This window comes from Pyrus communis, chromosome 15 (genome assembly GCF_041283825.1).
Source record: "Pyrus communis isolate YQ-2024b chromosome 15, ASM4128382v1, whole genome shotgun sequence".
Classification (NCBI taxonomy): Eukaryota; Viridiplantae; Streptophyta; class Magnoliopsida; order Rosales; family Rosaceae; genus Pyrus; species Pyrus communis.
This window is the reverse complement of record NC_142579.1, coordinates 8,043,061-8,055,125: the sequence shown is the minus strand read 5'-3', so window position 1 is coordinate 8,055,125 and position 12,065 is coordinate 8,043,061. Positions and strand designations below refer to the sequence as shown.

General features: G+C 38.9%; 1 protein-coding gene and 2 pseudogenes across 1 annotated transcript; 2 read left to right on the top strand and 1 right to left on the bottom strand.

Moving 5' to 3' along the window:
* Positions 1-250: 250 nt before the first annotated feature.
* Positions 251-1,400, top strand: LOC137729790 (pentatricopeptide repeat-containing protein At2g37310 pseudogene; annotated as a pseudogene).
* A 1,815-nt stretch (positions 1,401-3,215) lies between these two features.
* On the bottom strand, positions 3,216-6,984 carry LOC137749235 (disease resistance protein RUN1). The gene is made up of 4 exons (XM_088686195.1): positions 6,355-6,984; positions 4,702-5,794; positions 4,234-4,509; positions 3,216-4,118 (listed from the first exon to the last, which is right to left on the bottom strand). Exons 1-4 carry the CDS (start codon positions 6,843-6,845, stop codon positions 3,486-3,488), a joined length of 2,493 nt encoding a protein of 830 aa, XP_088542321.1. The 5' UTR covers positions 6,846-6,984; the 3' UTR covers positions 3,216-3,485.
* Positions 6,985-10,783: 3,799 nt separating this feature from the next.
* On the top strand, positions 10,784-11,458 carry LOC148690480 (uncharacterized; annotated as a pseudogene).
* Positions 11,459-12,065: the final 607 nt, after the last annotated feature.

Genomic DNA, 12,065 nt, shown 5'->3' with positions numbered 1-12,065 from the left:
AAGATGACATAAGATTTTGTTATAAGACAAAAAGTTAAGGGTAAAAATTATAATTTATCTTAAAATTTAAAAAAAGCCGTTTGGTAGTATAAATACCAAATACTACCAAGAATACAATAGATTTTTCTGTTTGATCAGAATAAAAAGTGATATATCACGTGTTATTATGTAAATAGTGAGATATATATATGTTAAAAAATTATTAAAAGCACGTGATATACCATACGTATTCTAATCACAATAAACCTCCATGGGGCTTTTAACAAAGCCATTGAACATTCAAATCTCGGCCACCAAACGTGCAAGAAGCCCTTCAAAATCTCCAGGGACTCGACGGGCTCGACTGAGAGCTTATGGCCACCTTATCCAGCAATGTACGGTGCGCCGCCTGGTCGGTCTGGCCAAGCAGCTCCACGCCCGCCTTGTCCTCTTCTCCGTCATACCCGGCAACTTCCTGGCCTCAAAGCTCATCAATTTCTAACTGCAAAACCAATAACCTCAACTATGCCCGCAAGGTGTTCGACCAAATTCCCCACCCAAACGCCTTCTCTTGGAACGTCATGCTCATTGGTATTCCCTTAGCAATGCGCACGTCGACACCCTGAAGCTGTTTTCGGCTATGGGGTCTTCATGTTCGGATCAAGCGTGCCTGAAATTTTACCGTGACTTGTGCGTTGAAGGCTCTGGGGGCTTTGCTTTCGGGTTGAAAATTTGCTAAGGAGGTTCATTGTTTTGTTCTGCGTCTTGGGTTTGAATCGGATGTTTTTGTGTTAATTCTTTATTTACTTACTACTCGAGATGTGATGAGGTTGGTTCGGCGAGAGCTTTATTTGATAGGATGCCAGAACGAGATATTGTATCGTGGAATTCGATGATTTTGGAGTATTCTCAGGCCGGGTATAATGAGGAGTGTAAATAGTTGTACAGGGAGATGTTAAGCTTAGGCATGTTGGGTTGACACTGGTTAGTTTCTTGCTGGCATGTTTACAGTCGAATGAGAATCAGATCGAGACGGATGTTTTGCTTTGTAGTACAAGATGTGGTAGCTTGGATTATGCTCAAGAATTATGCGGTGAGATGAGTGAAAAGGATGAAGTCACTTATGGCTCATTAGTTTCGAGTACATGTTTCACGGGTTTGTTGACATAGCCACGGATGTTCTTCGGATATTAAGAAGCAGAGTTAACTACTTGGAATGCTGTGATTTCAGGTCCGGTTCAGAATAACCAGCATGAAGAAGCCCCGGATTTAATTCGTCAAATGCAGGCATGTGATTGCAAACCAAATACTGTGACATTGTCAAGTATTCTTTCTACAATATCGTATTTCTCAAATCTGAAACACGTTGAAAGTTTATTGATTGGGCGTCTCTAGTATTGACACCACTTTATTGCTTATCACGCTCAACTTTCACTTTTCTATTTACTCGTAGTGAAGTGAACAGCTTTTGGACCTGCCCATCCTTATTATAAACATGTCTGAAAGTTTTATTAAAAATGAAAGCGTTCTGAAAGAGAATAACTTGTTTGGTATTTTATTTGAAAATTTTTATAATTCCTCAAAACATTTCTTAAGAATTTTTCTTGAAAACAATTTTCTTTAAGACTCAAAAACTTGTTTGGTATGCAATTTAAAATTTTAAACCTTACAACTTAAACTGGACAAAAAGATCCAAAAAGAGGGGGTCAACAGAGAAAGAGGAGACAAGAGGAGAGAGTAAGAAGAAAAGAGAGAATTTTGGAGTGAGGGGGGAGGGGGGAGGAGAGAGAGAAAAGAAATGAGTTTAAGTTTAAAAACTTTAAAAACTCATTTTTTTGTGTTTTTAAATAATAGGTTATATTTTTTAGTTAGTCTTTAATTCAGTTTTTTAAAATAGTCTTACCAAACACGTTTTTAAGGCCTAAAACTTAAAAATTGTTTTTGAGTTTAAAAAGTTGAATTTAAATAGAATATCAAACAGGCTCTAAAATTCCTACGAAATCCATGAAAGATCCGTCTAAATTCATTGACATCCGTATAAATTTGCCAAAATCCATATAAGAATTGTAGAGTCTATTAGAGCTTGTTTGGTACTTTACTTGAATCCAACTTTTTAAACTCAAAAACAATTTTCAAGTTTTAGGCCTTAAAAACTTGTTTGGTGAAGTTATTTTCAACAACTGAACTCAAGACTAACTAAAAAAATATAGTTTATTCTCTAAGAACATAAAAGTAAGTTTTTAGGGTTTTTAAACTTAAACTCACTCATTTTTTTTATTTTCCTCCTCCCCTCAATCCAACTCTCTCTCTCTCTCTCTCTCTCTCTCTCTCTCTCTTCTGCTTTCTCTTTCCTCTTTTTTTTTTTTTTACTGTTTTCATCTCTCCTCTAATCCGCTATCTTCATTCTCTTGATTCTTTCTCTCACTCTTCCTCTCTATCTCATCGAATCCTCTCCCTTCTTTCTCTTTCCTTCAATTATCTCTTACTTTCTTTCCTCTTGTCTCTTCTTTATCCCTCTCTTGCGACCCCCTCTTTATAGATCTTTTTGTCTAGTTTAAGCAGTAAGATTTAAAATGTTTTAATCGCAAACCAATCATGTTTTTTACTCTTAAAGAAAATTGTTTTCAAGAAATGTTCTTAAGAAATGTTTTGAGAAATGATAAAAAATTTCAAATAAGATATCAAATAGACCCTTAATTTTTTTTGAAACTTCACTTAAAAAAGTTTTCTAAAAGTCTATTAAAATCATCTAAAATCCAAATTGACAACACACCTTTAATTTTTGTTAGTTTATTATGATGTGAATTAGAAAAATAAAAATAAAAATATTTGATTGTTTGGTACGTATGTCTGGTTGATTGTTTTAAAAGGTGAAGGCGAAACCAAGACATTTGATCGATAGCTTCACCTATGGGATAGCCCCTCAGTACCTAAAATTATTGTAGTACTTATCGCCTAGGTGAAGCTATCGATGAAATGCCTTGGTTTTGCCTTTGCCTTTTAAAACATTGATGTCCACTCATCCTGATAAGTAGGTTCATTGGACAATATGTCAAAATAGAAGTCCATTTATATTCAACTTGTAGAATTTGCAAACCTGAGTGGAATGTACCAAAATGGTGACCTAACTGATTATATTGGTGTATAATTTCAGGCCAAAAGAGTGGGGAATTATGCTCACCTGGACACCAATATGAATCACAATTGAGTTATGCTGTATAATTTGGAAGATGTAATAGGATAAATAAGGACTCAATAGATAAAACTCCCTGAGCTGGGTACAAATCACAACACGAAATGCAAAGATAATCACCAGATTGGGAGTTATCTGAAGAGAAAATGATGCATACAGTCAACGTCTTTAAATAAACTTAGTAGCACAACTAATTCATCCTTAAGGTCGACACCCCTACACCAGGAAGGAAAAACATTTCCAGGATAAAAAAAGCAAGCATTTTTACTCGCACTCCATCTCTTACCGTGTGGAGCAAGACTTGTACAAGCAATTAAGAAATGCATTTATGCGTGCACGAGAGAGGTGGTGAGAGAGAGAGAGATAAGACCTGCAGGATTAATATTTCCTTACAAGCATCACAAACATCATTGAGATTGGTGCACCTTTCCATATAAATCCTTGTCCCGGAGTTTACCAACGTATCCAAGCCTGGATTCTCAGTGAGTCTGGGGCAGTGATTCAGATGCAATTCCTTCATACTCAACATATCTGAAAAATCTGGCATTTTTTCCAGTGCAGTGCACTCATCCGCTTCCAAGATTTCCAATTTTTTTGGTAATTCTGGGATTTCCTGAAGGTTTTTGCAATTATCCAATTGTAAAGTTTGAAGCTTGAAAAGGCCACTGAGGGTGGGTAGCTCATTAAAATCATTGCCTCTTAGATCTAGAACCTCTAAAGAAGATAGACAACCAAGATCCTTTGGAATTGCATCATTTTTTAGATTGCAGTTCGCAAGAGAGAAATGCTTAAGGTTCTTCAGTTGTACTATGGAAGGGTGAATCCCGGACAAAGTCTCGCAGTCATTGAGTAGCAGTTTCTCGAGATTCGGGAGTTTTGAAAAGTCCGGTGATCTTTCCAGGCGATGGCAATACCCAAGATTAAGAAACTTCAACTTCTCAAGCAGCTGTCAGACATACGAGAACAGAAATCATAATCCAAATAGAAGAGAGGAAGCATGATGTTGGTACTTACAAAAATTGGAGGAAAGAATCAGTGATTTGGTTGAGATTATACTGTACCACGTCCGAATCCTTCCAAGATTGTATTCCGCTATGACTCAGATCGATATCAACCAGGTATGATTGAACAAAACCCTCTGGTATGACCTTTAAAGGAAACTCAGGCCAGCACAACCATCTTAACTTTTTGGAAAGATGTTGATAATTTCCAGTGAACTTTACGCCTTTCAGTTTGAGCAACCGCAGTCTCTGCATCTGTTTAAGTGCTTCTGTACAGAAGATAGGCTCGTCGGATTCTTGCAAATCTAACATGAGTCCTTCAACCGCATCTGTTCCCTTTTAAAAGAAAATAAAAAGAAGAAGAATGGAAAGTTAAGTAAGAAATCGATTTATATCATTGCATATGAAAAGAAGATTTATAAACATGCAACAAAGCCATATAGTTGTACATCATTTCTCTTTGCATTCAACCCGTTGTTCCGTTCAAATTAGTGCATATCATCATATAATTTGACAGAATGTACTTACAGATTTCTCCCTCAATACTTCTTTTACTTCATCCTGATCCCACAATCTACAACGTCTTCCAGTGATTTTTGGGGATTTTGAGCGTACGATTTCTCTGCCCATGTCTCGAAGCAAATCATGCATCATCAGGTTATTCCCTTCATCAACAGTTACAAGGCATCGATCACGGAGTTGTCCAATTCCTATTTCTGGTTCTAAGTCACAGCCATCCAATATTGTCATGACATAGTCCTGGTTCATTCCAATAAAGAAACAAGATATATCAAGGAATATATCCTTCACGAGATTGTCAATCAGCCCATCATAGCTTATTTTAAGCTTGTCGAGAATTGGAATATGACCAATTTTTTTCAATTTACGCAATGCCCTTCTCCATTCACTTTTGAGTTTTGTACATAAAGAAGAACCTAAAATCTCAAGTGCTAGTGGCAAACCTCCACAGTAATCAACAAGTTTGCTAGAGAGTTCATGAAATTCTTGATCAGGAGGACCACTCTCAGCAAAGGCATGGCAACAAAAAAGCTTAAGAGCTTCTTCTTTCTTCATTAATTGTGTCTTACATATATTATCCACTTTAAGTATCTTTAGCAAGTGTTCGTCTCTTGCAGTTACAATAATTCTACTCCCTGGACCAAATGTGTCACGTTTTATAGCCAACTCTTGTAATTGTTTCACACAATCAACATCATCAACTACAACAAGTACCTTTTTGCTGCCAAGTCTTCTTTCTATTTCCTTGGTCCCTTGATAGACAGTACTTACCTTTACTTTGGCTGATTTCAAGATATTACGAAGAAGTTTGTTTTGCAATTTAACCATATCCCCTTCCCTCACTTTTGAAAGGAAACAGTTACCTTCAAAGTTTTGATGAAATCTGCTGACAATGGCTTGTGCAACCGTTGTCTTACCCGTTCCAACCATACCCAAAATTCCAATAATACGAACAGCATCTGATCCTCCAATATCAAACTCTTCGCTGATCAGTTCTACACGAGAATCTATTCCAACTAGTTTGGCGGCTACATCTGGGTATGTGCTGTTCAGTCTTCTAGTGACGTCGTCAACGAATTTCCATATAAACCGTCCTTCATACCTAGCAGTTAAAATACAAAGGTAAATGTAACTCCAGGATTTAACTCAACTAACACATTATTCATTAGTATGATAACAGATTTCGGGATCGAATAAGATTTCAATAAATACATTGTGCAACTTCTGAAAACTTTCATTCAAACAAATGCAATGGCAAATTATGTTGATCCATGTGAATAGTTCAATTCGTCCACATTGATAGTTAGATCAGCGTTTGTAGATTCTCACTAATTCAGGGTTAATTTCTAAGCTTTGAATTGCACTGTGTCAAATGAAAACTTATGAACCCTCCTTGAGAAGCCAACACATGACATTCGTAAATGCAGAGATGTAAAAGGGTATGGAAAAGAAAGTAGATCGACTAGAATGATAAAAATTAAGTTTCAATTGCTGAACTTATCGAAATCAAATATCGACTACATGGCAATCAAATAGTGACAACATGTCGATCATATATGTACGACATACTGAATACCAATCAACTCAGTGATTGGAAAATTGATCATGTCCGCCAATTTTTCAATATGAAGAAGTCAAAAAGCAGATTGTGCAAGGAATTACCCATCACTGTTTTCAAGATTCCCACCAGCCAAATTTCCAGCTTCATTCAAAGCAGATCTCCACCTCAGCACCTTATCTTCAGGGAAGCGCTCTTCATGTTTCTGAAATGGCTCTGCAAAACTACCAGTTTGATGCCTAACATGTGAAGGATCAATATGGTAGAATATTGGCAAAACCGTTAGCCCCGTACTTCTTCTACACTCCATGATCATCTCCAGCTCCTCAAGACACCATCTTGAATCCGCGTACCGTTCTGAGAAGACAATAGCGGCGATCCTAGACCGTTTGATCGCTTCCACCAACTCGTCTCTTATGTTTTCGCCTCTTGGAAGTTTTTTCTCGTCTATGAAGACGTTGACGCCTTCTCTCTTTAATGCGCAGTAGAGGCTGTCGGTGAAGTTCCGGCGCGTGTCTTTGCCTCTGAAGCTCAGGAACACGTCATGTTCCCATTGTTTTGAAGAGGAAGCTTCAAGGGCTGCCATGGTATCCATCAATCAATCCTTCTTCGCCGGCGGAGGTGGTGGTTTTTGCCCAAATGATAGGGAAATACAACGTTAAAGTCAACTCAACAGCTCAAAAACGCGTCGTACCGTATTTGGATTGTTTTGAAGAGGAATATTCCAGAGCTCATCACCTGGGAGTGGTTGTGTTTTTATACGAGTAATGTTAGGTTTACACCAACTTGCAAATTATATAATGTATAACTAAGTTCATTTCCAATCTAGCCTCATTCTAGATTATAACCCTACATTAAATGATTTTTTAATAAACAATGTCAGACCATATTTATATGTCATCTCCAACTGAGCGGGCTATTTTTTAGCCCCTCAATAATTTATTATTTTAAGTTTGTTCTTTATTTTTATTGGTTAATTGAATTAAATTATCATATTAAAATAAGATTTTTGAACATATTTTGAGTGCCACTTATCGCTGAATGAATAAGCTGACACACCTCGACCCGGAATGTCCATCTGGACCCCAAATCGAGCAGCGATGGCCGACACCTAGAAGATAACAAAGCCATAAAGTGTAGTGATGTGGAAAGGTTGGTAAATTTAAACCTAAAGTGCCTAAATGTAAGAGTGAGCTTGTGAGCGAGAATGAACTCATTTCACACGTGATGTCAAAGCATAAGTAAAGTATAGTATAGTAGATTGAGAATTATACCATCGAAGATAACCACCTATACCAAGATTTGCCAAGAATCCTCGTCGACATGAAAGCTCTGCTACTAAAACCTGGAGGGGCAAAAAACAAGGGTGAGTGGGCCTAAAAATAAAGTTTTGTAAAACCCTTTTCGAAAACGTAATAACCCTTTGCCGTAAAACAAGTATAGTTTTCAAAATATACATACTACGTATCATATGAAAATACTTACCGTAGCTTGCAATATCTCAAGAATTCAGTACGTCACAATATAATTCATAAATAACCATCTAACGTCCGGCAATCACATAATCTCACATAAACAAACATATCATATCGAGTGCTCATCGACATATGCTCTCACATGAGTTCATGCAAAGGTATTCTGGCATGAACATGACTGGGTGTAACAATGATTTACACTCTAGTACTACAATCTCGTGAAGACTACCACTAAGCGCGTCACCTATGAGTCCTAATTGCCTATAGCAATCTAGGACAGGACTGGCACCTACAATGGATCCAAAGTGAGTGTACGGTACGATGTGAACATACATGTGAGAGAATGGCCTTGGACCGGGTGAGTACTAACACTGGTGTAGCAACGATGAGCAGATAATTTAAATAAAATCATACAAAGGTAAATCAATACTTTGCGTCGACATAATACTATTCACTGTCATAAATATAAATAAGGTGTTGATGCACAAAATCACCGAGGACTTTGGTACAACAGAAAGTGTCAGGTTTGTGACCTTCGCTAGATTGCTCCGGCCACCAGAGTGGATAAGTATGCGAAGGTATAGAGACAGGGAAGTAAACACAAGATGTACGTGGTTCATCCAGAATGGCTACGTCCACGGAGTAGAGGAGTTCTCATTAATTGTGAAGGGTTTACATAAATACATAGGTTCAAGCTCTCCTTTAGTGAGTTATAGTGAATAGTTTAGTACAAATGACATTAGGGATTATTGTGGGAGAATGATCCGCTTTTATAGAAGAGAGTTCCTAGCTTTGTTTTGACATTGACACGTGTCGTGCTGTGATTGGCCTCTGATATCGACATGTGTCGCGTTGTGATTGGCTTCCTGGTTGGAGGGAAACTCTTGTGGGTCTTTGACAGTATACTGTTGATTGGTGCTCAGTAGTTTCGGGATTGATCAAGTATGGTACAAACAATGCTCCCCTAAGTTCCTGAGTGAGGGAAGCTCCTCGGTTTGGGACTTGCAAGATCCAAGCCATCGAGTAACCACGAAACTTCTAAGTACCGAAGCGTGATATCATTTTCATTTGCCTCTGTTCCATAGGTAGGTGTGGCCTCTTCTCTGGAAGTACTTTTCCTCCATCCAGGAATAGTATATTTAGCTAATGTTGACGCACAAGGTAATGTATCATTTTCATTTGAAGCTTACTTGTAGTTTCGGGCTTGGTTAAGTGCGATATAAACCCTATAGTAGAAGTCCCCCAAGTCTCTTAGTGAGGAGATATGCCGAAAGAGGTGACAGACAAGGTAAGCAATCAGAGTTCCAAGCAATCAGCCTTAGATCGGAAGCTTGATCTCGGGTTCTAGCTGATTATTTTCCTTCTTCTTGTCTCTCATTCAGCACTAAGGACAAAGAAAAAGACAGGGAGAAGAAATGATATGGGATGCTCTTGTTTTGGGAGAAGACGGATGAATCGGCACGTGCTTTGTTGTACTTGTTGACTTTCCACAGACGTATTCTTGAACTGGGCTTGAGGGTTTTCTAGTTTCCTCCAGAGGAGCAAGCTGACTCAAGAATTTGAGGGTTAAAACAAGCCCGTCAAATCTGGAGTACGTTCGATCCTGATGATATGGGATACTTTTGCTATTGACAAAGTAGTGGATGTGGTATGGCGAGGCTTTGTTCTTCGGTGACAGTGTTAGCAAAAGGATGTTGAAGCTTCGCGATCTCTTTAATTAGAGCAACGATGCTGAGCTTGGATTTGACTTCGACTCCTCTGTCTGGATTGTGCGGTTCTACTGGAAGGGTGTCGTGCTGTAGTGATCTATTCCAGCTCATCATTGAACCTTCTGCTTCAATCTTTTGTATAGCAGAAATGGTATGCAACCTTTGTATTTAAATGGTCATTCAGAGCGCTACTTCTCAGCGACTCATCCATACGTGGCGGCTTTAGTGTAAAGAGCCAATATTGTACCAACTGTTCTAAGGTATTTGCAGAAGGAATTCGTGGCTTTGACAACAGTTGAGGATGAGTACTCGAGAGCAATGCTAGGCAAGCAACCATGCGAAGGTTCCGGGCAATCAGTTCCAGATCGGAAGTTTGATTTTAGATTTCGACTAATTACTTCCTTTCTTCTTGTTTTGCATGTAAACGTAAGGGCAAAGGAAAAGACAGGGAAACAGCATGATATGGGATACCCTTGCTTTTGACCCTGATGATATGAGATGCTCTTGCTTTGGCGTGGCTTGTTTGTAGAAGTATTATTTTTTTTGGGGGGAGGGGGAAGAAAACGGAGTATTTCGATATGCTATATTGGGAGTGCCCTTTTGGATTTTTTGCAGGTCTGCCTGACTGTTGAGGATGAAGGTCGACATATATAGGAATTCTTCCAACAGCAAGTAGTAATGTTGTTCCTTTACCCTTCTTGATCAGAGCAATGTACAGGGAGCTGCAAGATTCACGTGTTTTAACTTTGTTAGAGCACTTTGAAAAAGTGGTCCGTGGTATCCAGAAAGCTGATGTTGCGTGTGAAGATTGTAGACAAATTTTATCCAAGGAGTTCTGGCTCTCGAAGTTCAGAGAGCGGTGCCTCTTCAATTTTTAAGCAAGCAATCTTGTTGGGGTGCTTTCTCGGATGTGAGGAAAGGTTGGGCCTTTTTGCAAGTCTGCTTTGCCACGGAGCATAAAGGTTGACACACATAGGGATTTTCCAGTTATCAAGCAGTGGTGCTATTCCTTTACCCTTGTGGGTAATAGTAGGATAACTAGACCTTCAAAATTTACGTGCCTTCACTTTGTCAGAGTTCTTTGGCAAAGTTATCCTTGGTATCTGAGGAACTGATGTCACGTGTGAAGATTGCTAATAAATCTTACTCAGGAAAATCTGCTTCTCGAAATTCGGAGAGTGGTGCCTCTTCGATTTTTGAACAAATAATCATGTTGCCCTTTCTTTTATAGGGGCACCAATTGTGTTCAAGAAGTAAGTTCAGAGAGTTACTGCTTGTAGGAATTCTTCCCTTATTTTCGTACTTCTGAGACTTACTGTACCTCATTTTTTTCTTCATATTTTTTGAGAATGTTTGGCCCGTTTGACCGTCGTTTGGCCCTGAATGTTATGGAAGAGGTAATCATGTCTCCTCAGGATAACATATGGTGCCCATCCTTCTTATCTCCTACTAGTCCTCTTACTATTGGGAACTCTGTGATGAAGAATGATATGATCGCTGCAGTGGTGGCTAAGAATTTTCTCACTCCCAAAGACAACAGACTACTTTCCAAACGGTCCGATGAGTAGGCTGTTAAGGATTCTCTGGCTCTTAGTGTTCAATGTGTAGGTTCTGTGTCTAATGTGGCCCAACGCCTATTTGCTCGCACCCGCCAAGTTGAATTGTTGGCGGCTGAAGTGATAAGTCTCAAACAGGAGATCAGAGGGCTTAAGCATGAGAATAAACAGTCGCACATGCTCGCACATAGCTATGCTACAAACATGAAGAGAAAGCTTGACCAGTTACAGGAATCCGAGGGTCAAATTTTAAATGATCATCAGAGGTTTGTGAGTTTGTTCAAAAGGGATTTATTGCCTTCATCCTCTGGGGTTGTACCACGTACTGAAGCTCCAAATGGTCAACCTCCGGTACCTCCTCTTTCTGGGGTTCTGTCCAATACTGAGGCTCTAAATGATCACCCTCCGATGCCTCCTATTTCTAGGGCTTTGCCGAGTGCTGAGACTTCTCCTGAGCAACCTTTGTGAATGCCCCCTCCTGTTTGTCTGGTTTGATTCATGTGTATGCACGTATTTGTAATTTATCGAAGATATCAATAAATAAGCTTTACTTCATTCAACGTGTTGTGTTAAATACACTAAGACATCCTTTATTAAGTTCTTTGAAAAATTTCTTTTGTTGAAGTTTGCATGTTAAAACTTCGTGGGTAGATCTTGTAGGTTGGAATAGTGCTCCCTCAATTTCCCGAGTGAGGAAAACTTCTCAGTTGGGACTTGACGAATCCAAGTCATTGAGTAGTCGTGAAACTTTCGAGTATCGAGGTGTAGTAGCATATGGTAGGAGTCCCCCAAATCTTCGGTCGAGGGAATTGACAAAGGAGGTGTTTTACTAGTAGTCAAGTTGTCAAAATAAGCAAGTGGCTCATCGATCTACAAATAAATGTTGATGCACAAAATTAGGTCAATCTTGGACCAATGTAAATCCAACCGTAAATCACACAAATGCACAAGAACACAAAGATATATCGTGGTTCACCTAAGTTGGGCTATGTCCACATTGGTGTCGATCTCATTTCACACAATGTGTGGATTACAATGGACAAGCAAGTGAGCTCTCTGTGTTTCCCTTTGCTTT

Coding starts and splice junctions, on each gene's coding strand:
- LOC137749235 (XM_088686195.1), bottom strand. CDS start 6,845: ATGGATACCATGGCAGCCCTTGAAGCTTCCTCTTCAAAACAATGGGAA. Junction 5,795..6,354: donor AATCTTGAAAACAGTGATGG/GTAATTCCTTGC, acceptor TTTAACTGCTAG/GTATGAAGGACGGTTTATAT. Junction 4,119..4,233: donor CTTGGAAGGATTCGGACGTG/GTACAGTATAAT, acceptor TATGTCTGACAG/CTGCTTGAGAAGTTGAAGTT.